At 42.8% G+C, this 23,517-nt stretch overlaps 1 protein-coding gene across 2 annotated transcripts in view; it reads left to right on the top strand.

The window, feature by feature from the left end:
• The first annotated feature begins 541 nt into the window (after nt 1–541).
• LOC126346684 (ankyrin-2-like) overlaps nt 542–23,517 on the top strand; it is a 962,838-nt gene continuing 939,862 nt past the window's right edge. For both annotated transcript variants that reach the window (XM_050002221.1, XM_050002216.1), the window contains exon 1: nt 542–636. In XM_050002221.1, the coding sequence (XP_049858178.1) occupies nt 610–636 (27 nt within the window). In that variant the 5' untranslated portion in view covers nt 542–609. The remainder of the gene's footprint in view (nt 637–23,517) is intronic.

Below are 23,517 nucleotides of genomic sequence, written 5' to 3'. Positions count from 1 at the left end.
GGAAAATGGCATCTACCTGGGAGCCTGTATCTAATATTTTCTGGGTGTCATGAACAAATAAAGCGAGCTGGGTCTCACACGATAGCTGTTTCCGGAATCCATGATGATTCCTACAGAGTAGATTCTGGGTTTCCAGAAACGACATGATACGCGAGCAAAAAACATGTTCTAAAATTCTACAACAGATCGACATGGAGATATTTTCGATTTGAGATATCGTATAAATCAACTGAATTCTATAATTGACAACGTCGGAACGCTAACTATTCCCCCCTTTAGAAGCAGTACTAAAGACCACAACAAGAACAGGAATATTCCAATGTTTCTAAACGTGTGTGATGAAATTGGCGAGTTCCACCAAGTCCTTGCGAGGAGTATGCACCCGACAGGTGGCGAGCGCCGAAGGACGCTCGGCGGGGAAGCCGAGCCGTGCGTGTCGGCGACGCCGACGCCGACGCCGCGTCGGTGGCCAGCGCCGACCTGTCTGCCGCCGCGCCACGGCAGGGCACGGCACGCCACACCGTCCTTCAATCGATGGCTCAGTCCGACATCGGGGCGCCTGCCGCTTACACTTGACGCGCCGCGCGACTCCGCCGCGAGAAGGGCAGCATGCTTCTGGGCGTACTCAACTGCAAGGTAGGTGCCGGCGCGCAGCCGCGGCTGCTGCAGCAGTCTTGCCTCTGCGACGCGGGATGCGCCTGGTATTAAGGCAACCAGCACAGCAGTTGTGTATTTTGGGAGGCCTTTCCAATGGCGCTCTCGACTACGTACTTTGCACTCGATATACAGAACTGTCTTTTTTCATGTATTTGTGTTCGATTGCAAAGCTCTAAGACTGCACCTTGAGAAGCATTAGCTCCTAAAGTATATCGGCGTATTGTAAGCCAGCATCTTCTCGCGTGGTTAGTACGCGAGACGCGCCTTGTGCTTAGTTGCAGGTCTTCGTTTAGAATTATGGTAACACAGTTGGCTTTTCTTTAATTACTAGCTTCATCAAGCCGGTTACTTATTTGGTAATGCATTTATTACACCATAGAAGGGTAGGGACTTCTGACTCTCTGTGTGTGCTAATATTTTTCCGGCTTTTAGTGTATTTATGCTGAAAAATTGCTAGAGAAGACAGTTTCTTCATCAGACCTTCTGCGATTACTTTCTTGGTGGTTTTTGTTTCATAGTCATTAAGCCGGGGTCAGTGTATTTCTGTGCTCACAGTTCCCTCTCCTAATTCATGAGACATCGTCAGAGGCTCTGATAGTATTTTCGAACTAAAATAAGCTTAACTAGCCGAACAGTTTACAAGTATCCATGCAAGAGTCTGGCCGTCACGTCCTCAGACTGCTTTCTTCGCTTGCAATTTCTATGTTCACTTGATCGAATGTCCAAGGGATTTTATATGCCCTTGTTTTGACAACTGGTGGACGTATGTCCATTGCAGCGTCAAATATTCACTCATCTTTCTTGCTAGTTTAAAAAATGTGTCAGCACCGTATGTTCTTAGTTCTCTGTTGACGCAATCTATGAGAGTCTTTAGGACGCAATGCGCCGTTTATCTGTTTCGCAGACTTGCCATTTTCTCCAGAATTAATCCTTAAATGATCAAGCACTTTTTCCAAGTGCTGTAGTTCACAGATTCTTTTCCCCCGGTCCACCATTGTTTTGATCACTCCTCTTTTCTGCTTGCGATGTTGAGTGGAATTTTTCTGAAGTTATCTATCTGTGTGTCTGAATTTGCTTTCTGTAGACTTTCTGCCTAAAAGTTCCTTCTGGTTTTGTAAGTACCTGTACATTCAGAAATGAACTCTGACCTCACACTTTCTTTATATTGATATTTACATTATGATATATTGATGTTTACGCTATGATTAATGTCAAAATGGTTCAAATGGCTCTGAACACTATGGGACTTAACTTCTGAGGTGATCAGTCCCCTAGAACTTAGAACTACTTAAACCTAACTAACCTAAGGACATCACACACATCCATGCCCGAGGCAGAATTCGAACCTGCGACCGTAGCGGTCGCGCGGTTCCAGTGTGCAGCGCCTAGAACCGCTTGGCCACTCCGGTCGGCGATTAATGTCACTCAGAAAATTTAGAAATTCTGAGTGGTCTTGCAAATACTGGACGTGAAGACCTGCTTTGTACGATTTTTAGCGATTATGTTGTCTACACTGCTACGCGCGATCACCACGGCTAATTTATGTACAATATTCTAATCTATGCCGGCCGGTGTGCAGTGCGGTTCTAGGAGCTACAGTCTGGAACCGAGCGATATCTACGGTCGCAGGTTCGAACCCTGCCTCGGGCACGGATGTGTGTGATGTCCTTAGGTTAGTTAGGTTTAATTAGTTCTAGGCGACTGATGACCTCTGAAGTTAAGTCGCATAGTGCTCAGAGTCATTTGAACCATTTTCTGATCTATCTCCTTATTTAATCGGGTTCTAAGGACCATGCTGTAGTGAAATCTGAATGCCTCCTCCACTATCATCATGGTGATCGTTATCATCATCCCCATATTCTCCACCATCACGTGGTGCAACAGTAGTTACAATAACTACTGTTTCCTACAGCGTAGTTTTTATATCTTACTAGGAATTATCTTGAAAATTCCCTTTAGGAACAGGCTCAGATACCCGTAGAAAATGTGGTTTTAGTGATTAGAAGCACAAATAATCAAGTAATATAAGTAATAGTAACATCTTCAATCATGAATAAAATTATTAAAACGACGATATTCCTACCGATATCCCCAAAAGCATGTTTCCCACAATTAAGTGGGTAAACTGCATATTTTATATGTCCCTGTCGTCACCAAAAGTCACTTCATCGATAGGGTCGTGGAAATAATATTCATAAATGACTAGATGGCGTACATTTGCTACACTGCACTTTACACCAGTGCTAATTTCTAAGCTAGAATATCATTTTTCAGTTTTTCCTGTTTTGTACTATTTTTCCTTATAAACGTATTTAAACAGGCCTCCCATGCGTCTATCCAGCTAACTTTCACTCTGCTCTGCTCCTCGTTTAATGATTCAGGTGTACTGTTTCCACAAATACCTGTGGCAAAGACACAACTGAAAGTATGTTGTGCATTTTACTCAACGATATTTGCTCTTTCAACTAAAAGTCTAATTTCTGCGCTGTTTCCTTTCTTCATAACACACCCGACGTAGCTATTTCTTTACATTATCTCACGTGTGTGTGTTTATATTCTTTCATTGATTCCTCCATTCGATATGATTAAATTCCTAGACAAATGTGTTTCATTCTCCATCCACCCTATTTCCTTTTTGTAATTCCTCGAGCACTCTGGACACATGTGGAAGAAATCCCACTTTTCTTGTACAATCCTTCCACTATAATATTATCTATACTGCTAGTCACAGCCTTTACAGCTAATCTGTGTACGATATTCCGATCTACCTCATCTTTTAATCGGGTGTAGAGAACCGAAATGTAATGTAATCTACAGCCCTAGAGCATGCCAACTGAGCTGAATTCACTGACATGAGTTGGATGGAATCCATCAGAATGAATTGAATGAAATCAGAAAAAGTGGCGACTGCTGGATAAATACTGGATTACATTGCAGTGGACGTTTTGAGGCCAGTAGTGCTAATGGGACCGTTCTCAAAAAAAAACTTAAATCTAGACCCGGCCTGGCACTAATTTTCATCATTCACAACAGAGTAGTTCCTTTCTCCGTCGTCATCGAATACATTTTTACTTTCTTCATCGATTGGTAGTCCATGTAGTGCAACGGTTTACAAAAATCACAGTTACCTGCGTAAAACGTTTTACGCGCGAAATCGTCATTATTTTGTTCTGAAATATAGCACTGTTTGTCTTTTGAAGAGACAAGTATATTTTTTTTAGAATGCTGGGTCAGGAAACGTGAAGCAACAGCATAATGGAGAGCACCGCTTTTCCTTTAAAAATGCAGACGCGTGCATCACAGAGACACGACTCGAAAAGTTATGAGTGACTGGAAGAGCGTCGGACAGCAGATAGCCGCCTGTCAGGCCAGAAGACGTAGTGAGCATATCGAACGGACGCCATCGACCGGCGTCCGGCGTCCGGCGTCCGGCGTGCTTACGTAATGACAGCGGCGGCCGGCTGGACGTCCACGCCGTCGGCTAAGGGCTGCGGCGGGTGGACTCTGCTTGCGACCCGAGGCCACCGCGACTTGTGCTCGGGAAGCCCTACACTACGCCGCGATGTTCTCTCACAACAAATATTTACATTCGCAGCTTCAGACCAATGACAACAGCGACGGAGCGACGAGGTATCTCAGTTTGCGGAGTTGACAGTAATACGAAATACCTTGGGTCACGAAAAATATCAAAAATGTGTCCAGCATGGTAATAGGATGCTTGTATAGAACCTTCGCCTCAAATGGTGGTACACTTTTGATAAAACTAGAAGATCATTACGCTTAAATTTCGTTGCCATATTCCAAGATGCTACTCCAGGCGAGTGTAAAATGAATGTGCGCAACGGAAAATAATGAACGCTAAAATGATGATTTGGCCCTGTCTATCCCCCTGAAGCAGATCCTAAGACTTCTTAATGCTCTTTTTTAACATGTAAATTACATTCTAAACATAAATGAATGATGAAGGCAACTAATACTACTAAATGATAAACGCTGTTGTTCAATATATATTTATTATAGATTAAAATCAACCCTTTAAGTACAATTGTCTATATTTCCTAACTAAAATTATTAATCAAGTGCCCAACTCTGCCTCTTATTATGACTGCGCGACCTAATATCAACAATAACGCTAAATGACTGGCATCATCCACGTACCAAACACTAGAAGACACTACTTTCAAAGATGATTTACAGTGGTGTGGAACCTCAGTAGAAATAAAGTAACGTGATCACAGCTGTTTAGCTTGATGGCCCTAATAAGCCGAAGCAGTGTGCGATATCACCGTTTGTACTGCGTCTGGTGCGTCGAAATGACGGTTCTCGTACTCTTCCGTGACCATGGAAGAACTCCAGCTACAAATAAACTCTTTCAAACGCTATAACGGCAGAAGGCGGTCCTCTGACTAATATACTCTAATAGTGTCTTCTCCTCCCTGTGTTCTAAAGACGAGAAACGCGAACTCCCAGCCACAATGAAGGAGTTCAGATAACGTCTCAACATAAGTATAGGCAGAAGAGGTGCTCTCAATTACTGAACGCTCCGTACTCAACGACGACTTCCAACCTGGAGTTGAAGTCCAGAATCGTATAGGTTCGCAACAGTACAGTGGCAAACTGTTCTAACTATAAACTCTGCTGAGAGCAAAGACAGCAAGTCCGTCTGTACCAAGAAGAGCTGATATCAAGTAACTGTAACACACGGGCGCTCACAACGGAAGACCTCGTCTCTCCACCGCTGGCCTCCCAGCAAGGCTTGGCTCCCCACGCTCTTAATTCCGAAAACAAATCATATTCCCGAAACCACTGAATATTCTCCCTCTCTACAGATTCTTCCGAACGCCGACCAACCATATTTCAGTCTTTTGTAGTGCAGAGCGGAAAATTTGCGAGGAAAACGCTATACTCGCACAATGGTACGTGGTTTACGAGGTGCCGCTTCTTCGTTCCTCTCACCTGCGTCCAAGATTTGCAGAGTTCGGAAATATTATCCAGTAATCCTTCCGGCCCTACTACAACAGCGGTCGATAGCGGCCGACCGCCCCTGCATTGTGTCTTCGAGCTAAGGTGTCCAGACTGTCTGTCTTGGCACTTTCTGTGTGGAGCTGGACCACAACACCTGTGTGGGCCTTCCACCCAGAGCTTGAGTTCTGCTTGCCGTTTCATCTCCACTGGCGTTCCAGCCTCTACTAGTATAGGCCGTTTTGATAATAAAGACAATAAGCGTTAACAATTATTTTCAAGGCGTATGTGTCCTTTATATATATACATATATATCATGTACAACCTATCACATGAATCCTAATTGCGTTTGTAGATCACGGCAAAGTATGTGGATGAGTGCTTGTAAGGTGCGAAATTATAGCCACCTTACAATGTTATTGGTATTAGGGGCAGATTTCAAGTTACCACTGTTGACTGGGAGACTCTAGCGATTACGGAGCAGTAGGGACATCGAATCGTGTGAAATTGTTCTAAATGCTGCATCCGAAAACTACCTTGAGCATTTAATACTTATGGTTCAAATGGCTCTGAGCACTATGGGACTTGACTTCTGAGGTCATCAGTCCCCTAGAACTCAGAGCTAGTTAAACCTAACTAACCTAAGGACATCACACACATCCATACCCGAGGTAGGATTCGACCCTGCGACAGTAGCGGTCGCGCGGTTCCAGACTGTAGCGCCTAGAACCGCTCGGCCACCCCGGGCGGCAGCATTTAATGAGAGAACTGACTAGCAGAAGTAACATCTTAATCTACTGGTTACAAAAGGGCGCTAACTTTTCGACTCAGTTAACGTAGAACAGGGAATCACTGATCACAATGCGTTACAGAATCAGGGATACGGCTGTAAATAGAAATGTAAAGAAAGGTACGAAGATATTTCTAGTTAGCAATTGTGACAAGAAACAGTTTTCGGGTTACCCGAGCAGTTAACATGAAACATTCATATGTTGTTGTTGTTGTTGTTGTCTTCAGTCCTGAGACTGGTTTGATGCAGCTCTCCATGCTACTCTATCCTGTGCAAGCTTCTTCATCTCCCAGTACCTACTGCAACCTACATTCTTCTGAATCTGCTTAGTGTATTCATCTCTTGGTCTCCCTCTACGATTTTTACCCTCCACGCTGCCCTCCAATGCTAAATTTGTGATCCCTTGATGCCTCAGAACATGTCCTACTAACCGATCCCTTCTTCTAGTCAAGTTGTGTCACAAACTTCTCTTCTCCCCAATCCTATTCAATACCTCCTCATTAGTTACGTGATCTATCCACCTTATCCTCAGCATTCTTCTGTAGCACCACATTTCGAAAGCTTCAATTCTCTTCTTGTCCAAACTAGTTATCGTCCATGTTTCACTTCCGTACATGGCTACACTCCAAACAAATACTTTCAGAAACAACTTCCTGATACATAAATCTATATTCGATGTTAACAAATTTCTCTTCTTCAGAAACGCTTTCCTGGCCATTGCCGGTCTACATTTTATATCCTAACATTCATATCTGACAATGAAAATGTTGCGTATAAGTGGACAAAGGTCGTGACTATTGCATAATGAAGCTTAGACATGTGCCTAGCGAAGTTGTGAGGTGTGGGAAAGCCAGTGTTAGAAAGCTGCTCCGAAGCCATAGAGCGCGTCTCTGAAAATTTAAAAGAAGGCAAAGCGTCGTAGGTAAACAACTGAACGAAGTCATTATTAGCGCAAGGAGAGGAATGGATGAACAGTCATCCAGTTTGAAAGTAAAATTGTATCTGCCGATCTGACAACAAATTATAAGTTTTGGTCTCATGTTAAATCAGTAGACGGATCAAATCTATCTGTCCAAACACCATGTGACGATAATTCTATCGAAACGGAGAATTACAGAAAGAAGTCCGAAACATAACCACCTATTTCCGAAATTGTTTCGCTGAGGAAAATCGAACTGCGGTTTCACCTGTAAGGAAATGCACGAACGTCAAAACGTAAAGACATCGAAATAAGTGTCCGCGGGAAAGAAAAATCTACTGAAATCGCTCAACAGAGGATAAGCGACTGGACCTAATGAGATATATATACAGTTCTGCACAGACTATGCAAAAGAACTTGCTTCTCTCTAGCAGCAGTGTACCTTTAGTCTCCGGAGGAGCGAAGCGTTCTCAGCGTTTGGTCAAATGAAAAAGCTAAATTATAGACCTGTATCGCTGACGTCACTATTTTGCAACTGTAACAGTCGCAGGTTCGAATCCTGCCTCGGGCATGGATGTATGTGATGTCCTTAGGTTAGTTAGGCTTAAGTAGTTCTAAGTTCTGGAGGACTGATGACCTCAGATATTAAGTCCCATAGTGCTCAGAGCCATTTGAACCATTTGAACTATGCTGCAGAAATTTGAAGTACGTTCTATTCTCGCGTTTATGATTTTTGTAGAGACACGAGGAACCAGCATTTATTCCGCAAACTCGGCTCGTTCTGTTCGTACACAAGGCTACTGACACAATAGATGCCAGCAGCCAGCTTGGTGCCGTGATTCTTGACTTCTGGAATGCGTTTTATACAATTTCGCGCTGCAGCTTAATGAACGGCTTACAGAACATCTGACTAGCTTAACAGTCATATCATTCTGAGTGGCGAGGAATATTCGGATGCAAAAGCAACTTCATGCCTACCCTAAGCGAATGTTACAGGACCATTATTTTTCAATGCATACGTACAGGATGAACATTAATAAAACAGACAAATTGCAGGGACGAATTCCTGACTGGGAATGGAGCAAAAAAGGTCCTATGTGATGTATCTCGAAGTGTCTCGTTGCTGTGGAAGATGGTGCTGAAGATTGAAAGTTCCTCTTACCAAGTGCCGTGTGTTCCTTGTCTTTTGCAAGCTCTGTGATTGGCGCGGTGTCCTGTAAGCAGCAGAATGGTCCGGTATTCATGTTGGGAATAAGTCGAGATGGTGTTTTGCGTACCGTCTAGCAGATGGAAACGCCGGGAGGCAGCGCGGCTGTATAAACATGTACCTTCAGAGACACCAGCCACATCACACAATATTTCAACCCCCTTTTTGCCGTTTTTGTGTTCATGGGTCCTTTCAGACAGACGAACGTACAGGGAGGCGGTGGACTGTGCGTACACCAAATTTGGAGGACCTGGCTCTACAGGATACTGGGACCAACCCTAGTACAAGCTCCAGGCAACTGGCCTGCCAACATGATATAAGCCAGAGTACGATTATGTGTATCCTGCATGACAATCGGTACTATCCCGACCACGTGCAACGAAGGCAAGGATTATTGACAGCGAATTTCCCTCCACGGCAAGTATTGTGTGGATGTTTTTGCACCAGACCATCACGATCATGGGGTTTCTGTCATCAGTCCTCTTTACCGACGAAGCAAGGACTCACACCATTTCCGGGCACATGTTCATAGGACCTTTTTTTCAGTTTCCAGTCACGAACCCGTTACTGCAATTTGTCAGTTTTATTATTGTTCATCGTGTATGTAATGCAGTAGATAACGTCAGAAGTACCACAAGGCTTTTAGCGCTTAATTCTGTTATACACACAGATATCGCAACACTAAATGGAATAAGATCTCGTATGTAGTCAGAAAGATCGATTATTGTAAGATTACACAACTGTAGAACAATCATTGGAAGAGTCACATACATAAAATATCTAGGAGTATGCGTACGGAGCGATTTAAAGCGGATCGACTACATGAAAGTAATCGCAAGAAAGGCAGACGCCAGACAGATTCACTGGAAGGGTCATCAGGAACTATAATGCATCTGCAGAGAGGGTAGCTTATAAAACTCTCGTTTGATCAGTACTGGAATATCAGTTGTCAGTCTGGGATTCGTACTAGATGGGACTGATACACAAAATAAAGAATATCTAATGAAATGGTAACACCACTTGTAATTATTATTAACTGGCATATTCGATGAAGTTTATACTTTTATTGATATTAATGCGATCTGCTATCTGGTATTGTAACCTTTGTAATGTTTTTCATATACTGCATTGATAGCTTTTTTGAATATATTCTTATCTGTTAATTAATTTTGCGTGATATTATAATGGCTGGAAGGAGTGTAATAGATTTAAATAGAGCTCAGCAGTGTGTTTTATACAATACTGCTCATTAAAATTGCTTCACCAAGAAGAAAGGTAGATGATAAACAGGTATTCATTAAACAAATATATTTTACTAGAACTGACATGTGATTACATTTTCACGCACTTTGGGTGCATAGATCCTGAGAAATCAGTACCCAGAACAACCAACTCTGGCCCTAATAACGGCCTTGATACGCCTGGGCATTGAGTCAAAGAGAACTTAGTGGCGTGTATAGGTACAGCTGCCCATGCAGCTTCAACACGATACCACAGTTCATCAAGAGTAGTGACTGGCGTATTGTGACGAGCCAGTTGCTCGGCCACCATTGACCACACGTTTTCAATTGGTGAGAGATCTGGAGAATGTGTTAGCCAGGGCAGCAGTAAAAACATTTTTTGTATCCAGAAAGGCCCGTATAGGACCTGCAACATGCGGTCGTGGATTATCCTGCTGAAATGTAGGATTTCGCAGGGATCGAATGAAGGGTAGAGCCACGGGAAGTAACACATCTGAAATGAAACGTCCACTGCTCAAAGTACCGTCAATGCGAACAAGAGATTACCGAGACGTGTAACCAATGACACCCCATACCATCACGCCGGGTGGCACGCCAGTATGGCGATGACGAATACACGCTTCCAGTGTGCGTTCACCGCGATGTTAGCAAACACGTATGCGACTATCATGATGCTATAAACAGAACCTGTATTCATACGAAAAAATGACGTTTTGCCACTCGTTCACCCAGATTCGTCGTTGAGTACACCATCGCAGGAACTCCTGTCTGTGATGAAGCGTCAAGGGTAACCGCAGCCACGGTCTCCGAGATGATAGTCCATGCTGCTGCAAAATGTCGTCGAACTGTTCGTGCAGATGGTTGTTGTCTTGCAAAAGTCCCCATCTGTTGTCTCAGGGATCGAGACGTGGCTACACGATCTGTTACAGCCATGCGAATAAGATGCCTGTCATCTCGACTGCTAGTGATACGAGGCCCTTGGGATCCAGCACGGCGTTTCGTATTACCCTCCAGATTCCATATTCTGCTAACACTCATTGGATCTCGACCAACGCGAGCAGTAATGTCGTGAAGAGATAAGCCGCAATCGTGATAGGCTACAATCCGAGCTATATCAAAGTCGGAAACGTGATGGTAGGTATTTCTCCTCCTTACACGAGACATCGCAACAACGCAATTCTCCTCCTTACACGAGGCGCCAGAACAACGTTTCACCAGGCAACGCCGGTCAGCTGCTGTTTGTGTATGAGAAATCGGTTGGAAAGTTTCCTCATGTTAGCACGTTGTAGGTGTCGCCACCGGCGCCAACCTTGTGTGAATACTCTGAAAAGCTAATCATTTGCATATCACAGCATCTTCTTCCTGTCGGTTAAATTTCTCGTCTGTAGCACGTCATCTTCGTGGTGTAGCAATTTTAATGGCCAGTAGTGCATATGAAATGTAAGCTTTTCGATTAAGTCTTCTTTCAGTTGGTCTCGAGATTCACTCACGGCCTACCGTAAAAACAAATACAACTCTCCTTTAGCAGATAACATTTTACAGTTTACCGTAGCCATGGGTAAGTTCAAGGATAAATTCCACGTGAAGCTGGAGTCGGGTATTTTTCAAAAACTCATTGTGCACAACGTCACATGAAGCTGCATATCTTCATTGGGCCAAGCTACTTGTAAATTCGACATTAGCAGATTGGAGGCGTGTAGGGTGGTCAGACATTTCGTAATTTTGCTTCATTTCAACTGATATAAGGTGCCGAGGGCGCGACTGTCCAATGAGGAGTTTTAACTTCAGCGTGTGGAGGGTGTATTCCAAGCAAGACGTTTCTCTGTGATGTTTATTCCGACATTATCGATGATCAAGTGTTGCCTTGTTTTCTACATCATGGTGCTAACTATCGTGTGGACACACGTAGTGCTGTAGAAAACGAAAACGTACCCCAGGGCAACATGCATACGTTCTTGGTTTGATGAACACTCAGCACCCTATCGCAGCTGGACTGTCCTCTTCATCGCCCGATGTTGTTCCCATAGACAATGTCCGAAACTACACTGAAGTGACGGTGAGACTAGCAATATATACCTATACAGGTGGCGGTAGTATCGCGTACACAAGATATAAAAGGGCCTTGCATCGGTGGAGCTGTCTTTTGTATTCAGGTGATTCACATGAAAAGGTGTCCGACGAGATTATGGCTTCACGATGGGAATTAACAGACTTTGAACCAGGAGTGGTAGATGGAGACAGCCGTATGGGACATTCCATTAAGGAAATTGTTAGCGAATTCAATAAACCGATATAGACCGTGTCACGAGCGCGCCGAGAATATCAAATTTCAAGAATTTCCTCTCACCACGGACAACACAATGGCCGATGGCCTTAACGACCGAGCGCAGCGCCATTTGCGAAGAGTTGTCAGCGCTAACGGGCAACCAACACTGTGTAAAATAACCGCAGAAATCAATGTGAGACGTACGAAGAAAGTATTCGTTGGGACGGTGAGGTGCAATTTGGAGTTAAAGGGCTGTGGCAGCAGACGACCGACGCGAGAGCCTTTGCTAATAGCATCACATCGCCTGCAGCGCGTCTCATGTGTTCGTGACCATATCGGTTGGACTCTAGACAATTGGAAAACCGTAGGCTGGTCAGATCACTCTCGATTTCAGTTGGTAAGAGCTGACGGTAGGGTTGGAGAGTGGTGCAGCCAACACGAAGCCATGGACCAAGTTGTCACCAAGCCACTGTGCAAGCTGGTGGTGGCTCCATAATGGCGTGGACTGTGTTTACATGGAATGGACTGGTTCCTCTGGTTCATCTGCACCAATCATTGACTGGTAACGGCTACTTTGAGACTACATGCAGCCAATCATGGACTTCATGTTTCCAACCAACAACGTCGTGTCATCGACCACAATTGATCGTGGTTGGTTTGAAGAACATTCTGGACAATCCGAGCGAAAGATCTGGGCAGCCAGATCGCCTGACATGATGGTTCAAAACGTCTTAAGCACTATGGGACTTAACATCTGAGGTCATCAGTCCCCTAGACTTAGAAGGCAGGATTCTAACATGCGACCATAGCAGCAGCGCGGTTCCGGACTGAAGCGCCTAGAACCGCACGGCCGCAAGGCCTGCGCCCTACATGAATCACATCAAACATTTATGGGACAAGAGAGGTCATATCATCCACGAAATCCTGCACCAGTAACACTGTCGCAATTATGGACAGATATATAGGCGGCATGGCTCAGTGTCTCTACAGGGACTTCCAACGATCTGTTGAGTCCATGTCACGTCGAGTTGATGGATGTCCTACAAGATATTTGTAAGTATCCCATGACTTTTGTAACCTCACTCCATTTGGGTAGCTCTACTCACCAGAGCGTCGCTTCAGTTGGATATGGTACAGAGAGGGGCTATCCGCTCCTGAAGTGATTCAAAGATCCAGATCCTTGTAAGGAATGAGGAATCGGTGACTCGGGAAAAGGGAACAGCACCTCGTCCCATCGAAACGTCTCTCTGGTGATGTTAGTGAGCGGAACCAGATTCTGCGACAGGCTGCTGCAACAGCGTCCCACATCACATGCTGCAAAAAACAGAACTGTAGACGCTGTTCGTGTATGCATTTACATATATTACTAATTACTTTTCAGCCTTGAAAAGAATGCTGCATTAATCTAGCAAACACTTTGCTGCCTTACAATGGATGTAAACGATATCTGTTTACAATGTACCACAATAATGTAGAGGAAGTCGAGACGAACAGTTTGATGCTGGATACTTGTGTCAGTCATGTCGGTAACTACTCAAATTGGACTACAAAAACTGCCTAAGCTGCAGCTAATGTGCGTGGAATGATATTTTCAACTTTCTGTCGCTCTCGTTGTGGAGACTATTAATCCTAGAGAAAAAATTAATAGGAGTTCTTGTGTAAGAAACTTAATGTAGTTTAATACTGGGATATGTTTTCGCTAGAGGCCGCGACTTCCTCAAGAGAAACGTCCAAATGCGACCTTCAAAACCACCCCCACCCTCATACTCACCACCCACCGCTTAGGAGTTCTAGTTCATGGCAGTCCTTGCTACCACTGTACAACCCTGAGTCACTACACGCATTATTTCCCACATTCGACCTTTTCTGGTCTTCACTGACTGGGTTACTATTCTTTTGTATGGATTTTTGAAAGTCAGATTGCGTTGCGCTAAAAATAATGTGAGTCAGTTTAGTGTTGATCAGAATAAGTAAAGAGAGAAATGTCTGAACACGTTCAGTTCTGCTCAGGTGTTTGAAAATCAAATAACGTAAGAGGTTTATCAGCACAGTAATTCACTAATGTTTCTAAGGGGATGTTTCAGTTGGAGCATCACTGACTTAAAAAAATAATAAAACGGTTCACCTCGTGTCAATTTAGAGAGTGAATATCTTTTTTACTAGTCACGTGAGGTGACGACACGTGCCGTGAGTATTCGTGATGGTTGGCGGAAAAACTTTATTTATTGTATTGTATCTTAACCGGGGGCCTAGAAACAACGGAGAGGCTCCGTCCCCGGGCGCAGCCACAGATGTCCACAACCGGATGACGACTACCGCAGTCCACTTCACCCCACCGCCACCCCACACCGAGCCCCTCTTTCAGAGTTATTGTGCGGTTAGGCCCCCAGGGGAGTCCCCCACCCCAGGGAACGTCTCACACCAGACAATTGTAGCCCCTATGTTTGCGTGGTAGAGTAACGCTAGTGTACGTGTACGTGGAGAACTTGTTTGCGCAGCAATCGCCGACATAGTGTAGCTGAGGCGGAATAAGGGGAACCAGCCCGCATTCGCCGAGGCAGACGGAAAACCGCCTAAAAACCATCGACAGAGTGGTCGGCTCAGCGGACCTCGACACAAGTCCGCCAGGCGGAGTCGTGCCAGGGACCAGGCACTCTTTCCCAATCCGGAAAGCCGTCCGTCAGACCGAACGGCTAACTGGGCGGGCTACGACTATACGTAGTAATCGGTTATATCAGGCTTGCGCTACCAGCATCGAGTGGCATGCATCTGACGATTTGGTAAAATGTTTCCATCAAATTTTAGACTTTTATTCCTTTATAGTATAGCATTACTTTCTATTTTTATTTATGAATGCTGCAGGTGTATTTCGTCTCTTAGGTAGGTAACAGCAAACCCGTTTCCGGCTATATTGAAAGTCTTCTGCAATACAAACAGTCATTTGCTCGAAGCGCTCTTTCAGCGGTCCAGTAAAGTACAGCAGAACTGTTCGCCCCTTCCACTGCGATATCTGATACATGCTGCTCAACTGCCACACCAAAACTGATATGGAGAACTAGATCATTGACCTAGCGGTCAGCTGTGGACGGGTTTCCAAATGCTCAAAAGCAACGGGGTTATGTAGACACGCGTCGATTTAGTTGCCATTATCCTTGGTATAAGCCGCTTGTTATCAGTTTTTTCTGAAATTTTTGCAAACTGATGTGATTCTAACAAACGTAAACAGGAAGTTTTTAGAGGCCGTCAGTCATCAATCTGTAGTATTTTTTTTTTTTGGTTCAAGGTCAATTTATTTTAAATAAAACAGTTTGTGAAATTCAAGGTCAAATTTATTGTCTATAAATACAGCGTACAGTCACCCACAATCTTTATTTTACAATCGTTATTGCCTACTTTAGCCCCAATAAACAAGTGCTCGTCAGAGTTGAGCTGCTTCTTTCTTCTGGTTGACGAAACAAACGGCTTATCTGGAACCAATGTACCATATGGGACCTTTGCTAGTAGTCCTGAAGTCTCTGATGTACTCCACGTCTTCCAAGCAAGGATATTTGCATCAAGGAAAGTTTCAAGGCCACCATAATCAGCATAATCATTTTGTGTTAACGTAGCTCTGCAATGCCTCGTCGACGTTATAATCGTCGTCGTTGACGACACAGTGTTCCTGTGTATAAGTCTTTGAAAGCAATAGACATTCACCTTGCCGGCCAATTCAACAAGCAGCAGCCTATTGGTGGTCTAAATGTCTTTCGTGGACTGCGAATGCAGTTCATCTGTGATGTTTCAGCTGTGCAGCTGTGTTTGGAAGCAGTACACGGTTGACGTTGGCTGTGTTTTTTTTTTTACGAAGGAATCATGGTGGCCTTGAAGTTTTGCCTGATGCAAAAATTCTTGCTTGGAAGACATGGAGTATATCAGAGACTTCAGGACTACTAACTAAGGTCCCATATGTTACACTGGTTCCAGATAAGCCGTCTGTTGTGTCAACCAGAAGAAAGAAGAGGCTCAAGTCTGACGACTGTTTGTTTATTTGGACTAAAGTAGGTGACTGTATGCTGCATTATACACAACAAATTTGACCTTGAATTTCACAAACTGATAGACCTTGAACCCCAAAAAAATACTACACACTGATCCTGCCAAAAGCGGAGAAGCGATACTTCTTGGTATTGTAGCTCTCAGGGGCACTCTGGGATGCTCTCTGTGTCTCTGATGACCCCTGTGAGTCTCTATATTTTAACTTAGTGTTGGAAACGTGTTTTTCTGTCTTCTTTTAAGCATGGTCGTTCTAGGTACTTTGCATTGCTCACTAGGCGTTCCAGCATATCCGTTTATTGTATTACACAATTCCTTTCGATGGCATTTGGTCAATCATCAAAATTTGCTTCTTACGTTATTTCCCCTGCTCTTCAGCGAGGTGAAGTCGTAGTAAAATGCGTTTTTCTTACGAGTAATGTAATAATTTTCAAAATCGTGAACGAATTAAAATTAAAAACAAGGATACAAAAATGAACAACAGTAAGAAACATACCAGTGAAATGTCAGCAATATTCCTTAATATAGTACCATTTAATACTGAATACTTACGTTCAAAGTGGCATATGTTTTCGCCCAAGGCATATATGTTTGTCGATTGATACAAGAGGTCATATATGATTTAATACCTGTTAGTCTTTTCCTACCACTTTATCTCAAACAATTTTTCCTGTTGATGGAGTAAAACAATAAAGCGCAGGTATTTGTCACTTAACCCGTTGAATTTTTTATTTTCCATGTATTGGCTACAGTCACATCAACAACTACGAACTGGGGGTAACCTTAAATCAAAGATAATACGTTTAAATGTAATTTTGAGACCACTTAAGTGTGAGTTGTAACGTACACAGTTCGAGGGGAAATTATTGAAAAGAAGCTTAATGCAATCTACATCTACATCTACATGGATACTCTGCAAAATCACATTTAAGTGCCTGGCAGGGGGTTAATCGAACCACCTTCACAATACTTCTCTGTTACTGAAGTCTCGAAGAGCGCGCAGAAAAAAACTAACTTCTGTATATTTCTGTCCAGTCAAAGGAAACCATCATAAGGACCGGGAGAGCGCTGTGCTGACCACACGCCCCTTCTATACGCATCCTCAGCTGAGCATGACACGGCGGTCGGATGGTCCCAATGGGCTACTTGTGGCCTGAAGTCTAAGTGCTTGTATATTTCCGTGCGAGCTCTGATTTCCCTTACTTTATTATAATGATCGCTTCTTCCTATGTAAGTCGGCGTCAACAAAGTATTTTAGTATTCTGACGAAAAAGGTAATGACTGAAATTTTGTGAGAAAATCCTGGCATAACGAGAAATCCTTTTTTTAATGATCTCCACCCCAAATCCCCTGTTTCTCGACAGTACAATTTTATCAGTTTACTCCGTTAATCCCATCTGCCAAGGATCCCACACCACGTAGCAGTACTCCAAGCGAAGTGTAGGCAGTCTCTATAGTAGATCTGTTGCATCTACTAAGTGTTCTGCCAATAAAACGCAGTCTTTGGTTCGCCTTCCCTATAACATTTTCTGTGTGTTCTTTCCAATTTAAGTTGTTCGTAATTGTAATTCCTAGATACTTGATTGAATTAAACAACTAACTAATTCCTCCCGCCGCGCGGGATTAGCCGAACGGTCTTGGACGCTGCAGTCGTGGACTGTGCGGCTGGTCCCGGCGGAGGTTCGAGTCCTCCCTCGGGCATGGGTGTGTGTGGTTGTCCTTAAGATAATTTAGGTTCAGTAGTGTGTAAGCTTAGGGATTGATGACCCTAGCAGTTAAGTCCCCTAAGATTTCACACACATTTTTTGAATTCCTCCCGAATAGGCCATAAAGACCAAACCGTACCGATCGGCCGCCGTGTCATCCTCAGATCATAGGCGTCACTGGAGGGGCATGTGGTCAGCACACCGCTCTCCGGGCCGTATGTCAGTTTCCGAGACCGGAGTCGCTACTTCTCAATCAAGTAGCTCCTCAGTGTGCCTCACAAGGACTGAGTGCTTCCCGCTTGCCAACAGCGCTCGGCACAACGAATGGTCACCCATCCGAGTGCTAGCCCAGCCAGACAGCTCTTAACTTCGGTGATCTGACGGGAACCGGTGTTACCACAGCGGCAAGGTCGTTGGCTTAGCTGAATTAACGACCTTTAAATTTCTTTTAGCACTTCCGAGGATGACGTCACGGTTTTCATTACTTAGGGTCAATTGCCAATTTTTGCACCATACAGATATTTTTTATCATTTTGCAATTTTTTTGTTTTTTTGATGGCTTTACTAGTTGATAAACAACAGCATCATCTCCAAATAACCTAATATGGTTGTTCAGATTGTCTCTAAAATCGTTTATATCGATTAGGAACAGCATGGGCCTGTAACACTACCTTGGGGAACGCCAGAAACCACTTCTGTTTTACTCGACGCCTTTCCGTCAGTTATTACGAACTGTGACCTCTCTGACAGGATATCAGAATCCAGTCGCATAAGTGACACCATATTCCATTTGCACGCAATTTGATTACAAGCCGATTGTGAGATTTGATGTCAAATGCCTTCTAGAAATCTAGAAACACGAAATAAATTTGAAATCCTTTGTCAATAGCACTCTACATTTTGTGTGAGTAAAGAACTAGTTGTATATCAGAAGAACGATGATTTCTAAATTCGTGTTCACTGTACGTCGATAGAACTTTCTCTTCGAGGTAATTCATAACGTTCGAACACAATATATGTTCCAAAATCCTGCTACATATCGACGTTAATGATATGGACTTGTAATTTAGTATCGCCTTTCTTGAATACTGATGTCACCTGTGCAACTTTCCAGTCTTTGGGTACGGATCTTTCGTCGATAGTTAAATACGAAGCTATTGCATCAGCATACTTTGAAAGGAATCTAATTGGTATACAGTCCGGAACATAAAACTTGCTTTTACTCTATGATATTCTGGGAGTATCTACTTCTAAGTTGCGTATGTTCGCTGCTGTTCTTGATTCGAATTCTGGAATTTATTTACTTCGTTTGCTTTGGTAAAGGAATTCCGGAACCTGTGTTTAGTAGCTCTGCCTTAGCAGCACTGTCATCGACAGTATTGCCATTGCTATCGTGCAAGCATACTTCAAATACGACCAGAATATCTTTGGATTTTCTGCCAGTTTTCGAGAGAAAATTTCATTATGGGAACTATTATAAGTAACAGCTGGTATCATGTGACAAGAGTCTGATTTAAGGAAGATACTGTGAATAGAATGTTTTTGTACTGACATAAATTATAGAAAGGCTTAGATGAGTTTACAATGGAATCTCAGTCATATTGCTTTATTTTAAGAAGTTTTCGATCGTGTAGATATGCAGAAATTGAAGACTGTAGTGAATGAAAAATGATTTCCAGATCACTTGAGAGGAGCACTAAAAACTAAGGCTAACCTAAAACAAGGCTATCTCTGACATTTAGACTCATGATATTTTGAAAGAATTTGAAGGCAAAACGAGATATTAAATTCAGTTATAACAAGCATATCAACGCCAAGTTACCTGTGGAAGATTAAATTATAATTAATGAAAATGCAGACCTGAAAAGGACGCCCCTCAGACTCAATTTAGTGTGGTAAAAATACAGTATGACATCTTGTTATCAAAATATGAAAATGATAAAATTAAAAGAAATCAGTCAGTTAGAACAAAGAGGCACCCTCAATAACGGAAAAATGCATTAGTGTCTGAATTATATACAGTCAATACGACGTATATTGTGACAAAAATCTCAGAACTAAAATACATTCCAATACAGAATTAACACATTAAAACCAGACCAGATTAGACGGTTTTTTAAACTTCTGTACGACGACAACAATGCGTATAATACTGTACGGATGTGAAATCTGTGTCTCCCTCTTAATACGCGTGGGAATAACTATATTGACAGTTGTGCTGCAGGTTCAAAGGGACTTGAAACATTGCGCTTCTTTAGACAATTTGAGGTACGACGATACACTGCTGAACATTAAAACGCTACACCACGAAAAATGTGAAATAACGAAATTTTATTAATTTAGCTGATAAAGTACAGTAGGAAGAAATTATTATTACATTTGTACATTAATTGGGGTTTACAGTTTAGAACACAGAGCTGCCACCTCTAGCAGAAACAACTGCTCCAGCTCTGTGCCAGAATTCATAAAACATAACGCCTCGTAACCTAAAACAAAATGTTGTCAATCGGTGTGCAATCTGCAGGACTTACTGGCCATAGCAACAGTCGAACAATATTAAAATGTAGGCTTAACCACATGAACTGCACATGCCGATTCATTTTATGACTAAATGAATGATGTTGAAGCAGATTTTAGGAAGACGAGGTTACTAGGGAAGTGACTATGAATTTTTAATATCTTTATTTCTATTTTTATCTTTATAGCTTTCATAATACTCTTGTAGAATAATTCTGAAGATGAAAGCTATCTCCTTTGAAACGCGACAATTCCAGTACTTTTACATTCTGAAAGATGATTGAGTTTACATTTAAATACTGATTTTAAAAACACATTCAGATATCCATCATGAATAAAATCACTGTCCAACATTTTCTGTATTGTAATATGTCAAAATAGCACATGCGGCTTTGCATTATCTTGTTGAAAAATAACTTTAGGGAGTCCTCAGAGATAGGGTATAACAATCGACTTTCAATTGTGTGAAATGTAATGGCTGCTCTTCGAATTACCAGCAACGAGAACTGGAGGTGATCATGTGGTGTACCCAGTGGCTTCCCATACCATATCAGCAAGTCAGACGACGAGACCAATGTAATGTGCAAAGTTCGTTCTCCTGGTGGCCTCCACACGCGGATATGTCCGTCGCGGTGCACCACACAGGACTGAAAGTCGTTTAAAAAGACAGCGTGGTGCCATTCCTGTGTCCAGTGCTGTCGATTAACGTGCCGAGCGTCAAGGGATAATAACGGCAGCTGGGTGCTGACAGACAGTGGTGCCTTGCTTCATACAAGCCATTTTCCTGACTTAAGATACGTGGTCCGCAGCTCGTGGTCGTTCGGTAGCGTTCTCACTTCCCGCGCCCGGGTTCCCGGGTTCGATTCCCAGCGGGGCCAGGGATTTTCTCTGCCTCGTGATGACTGGGTGTTGTGTGATGTCCTTAGTTTAGTTAGGTTTAAGTAGTTCTAAGTTCTAGGGGACTGATGACCATAGATGTTAAGTCCCATAGTGCTCAGAGCCATTTGAATTAATATACGTGACGTAGGTTTACGATCATGCACGGCCGAGACAACAATATGTTTGTCCTCTCGGGCGCTAGACGCGCGTGGCCGTTGATATAATTTGTGGCACTGAATACAGACTTTCTCAACCCGTCGGTTCCATTTCCGCATGGCACTTGTCGGGTATCGACCAACGTGAACAGCAATGTCGCGGCCCACTAAGCCCAGTATCGATAGACCACGATCCTACCACTAGCGAATTCCGACATGTGCCGGCAGACGTTCCTTCTTCTTACAAAAAGCATAACAAGGTCTAATTACAAACAAACACTCTATCAGATTAAGACCAGTCCAAACGCATTTCTTAAGTCCTTCAAGATGATGGCAATGCGTAACATATCAGATATGTTAATAATGTGCTCTGCCCAAAATGAAAAAAAAAAAACAAAATAGACGAGCTATTTTATCGAGATTATAGGGGGACACAAAGAAAATGTGCTTTATTAGACAGTCTGAAGGATGAAAATAAGTCGATACGTCCCATAAACGAAAAAATGGGTTAGTGGAGATCATTCGGAGTGAATGGGTGACGACTAATTACGTAAACAAGTGATGGTTTTCGATCCAGGAGGCAAGAAGAAAGTAGGAAGAACAAGTTGTTGGATAGAAGTCTGGAACCATAAATAGCCCCATTTTAATACATGAAGTATAGAAAAAGATTAGGAGGAGAAAGCTGAAGCATAAGAACAAAATTTATCGTGGAGTTCGGTTGATTTGTTCCGAATAAAAACTGAGTAGAATTATTAACTTTATAAAAAGTGAATATACCCACAATATTTGCTTATTATTTTATTATTTTTAATTGAAGTCTATTGTCGAATTTGTATTTCTTTCAAATTTTGAACACTTTCAGAACTATTAAAAGTGATAAAAGACCTGCTAAGTTTGATTTTATAAAACTAATCTGAAACAGAGATGTGATAAATATACAAGTTTATACTGTACCCATCGTAGTTTAAGATCAACCCGTAAGTTTTTTTACGTATACAGCCTCCAAAAGTCACACATTTATATAAACTTTACAAGTACAGGATGTGTAAAGGAGTGTGAACGGCATGTTATGAGTTGTCGTTCTCTGTATGTGTACACCAAGATGATGAAGACACTGAATTAAAACGAAAGTTACAAAGTACACACTTCGAACACATTTTGCCCAGCCCTGCATATCAGTGAGCTTCTTTTCCTAGTTTTCCACCAGAGGGTGGTTTGGTATCATGTATAGCACGTAGCTCAACGCACACGTGTGTATCGGATTAGTTATGTAAGATCACGTCTTACAAACGTTTTATCAAATCTGAAAAATTTACAAATTGGGACGAAACCGATTTTCACTATAACCATAAATGGCACGATAGAGTGCAACAAAAAAATCAGAATTTTCCGATTTCATCATTTTTGTATGCCTTGAAATTACTTATTACTACTTTATTAAGTAACCGTTGTACAACACGCACGCACACACACACACACACACACACACACACACACACACACACACACACACCAAATACGCGCAAAAGATTCCTTACGGTAGCTAGCTCGACGAAATGCAAAATAATCTGTCGAAAGGTATCGATCTAAGGAATTATGAGAAATATAGTATTTTGTGATATGGCTTTTCAAGAGCAGGAGCTGCATGCTATACGTATTTGTGCTCTGATAACTCCTTTTATGGTTGCTCAGCTGCATAAGCTGTTTCTCTACGACAGCCCCTGTACGTGCTTATAAGATCCTCTGGCATTCATGGTGGCCGTTAACCCAGATGTTTCGCAATACGCCTCTGCAGTAAATGGAAAGCTAGTTGATATTCGCCCTGCTTCCAAGTTTCACAACAGTCATAAAATGAAAACGTGTTCGCTGCAAGACATCTCGCCGTATAGTGGCCTCGCAGCTTGTCACTACATTGGTTCATGTGCTAACAGCTGAGAAACTGAACCGTCAAGCGGTGCTCTCATTAATAGCGGTATCAGAGTACTGTAAAAGTTTCTCCATTTCCTTGCCGTGTCAGTTAACAGTGTGTCCGATTGATTTCGAGAGCAGTCTGTCTTCCAAGCTTCTTCGCCAAAAACGTCTCGACCTTTAGGTGAGAAACCTGAGAAGCTTTTTATAGCACCGATGGACGCAAAGTAAGAGTCTTCAGCGAAATATTTGTAATTTTCAGACTTTGTAGATTAGAG

The sequence above is a fragment of the Schistocerca gregaria genome, chromosome 1, assembly GCF_023897955.1.
Source record: "Schistocerca gregaria isolate iqSchGreg1 chromosome 1, iqSchGreg1.2, whole genome shotgun sequence".
NCBI classification, from domain to species: domain Eukaryota; kingdom Metazoa; phylum Arthropoda; class Insecta; order Orthoptera; family Acrididae; genus Schistocerca; species Schistocerca gregaria.
The sequence above is the reverse complement of the archived record's forward strand: the minus strand, read 5'-3'. Positions and strand labels throughout refer to the sequence as shown.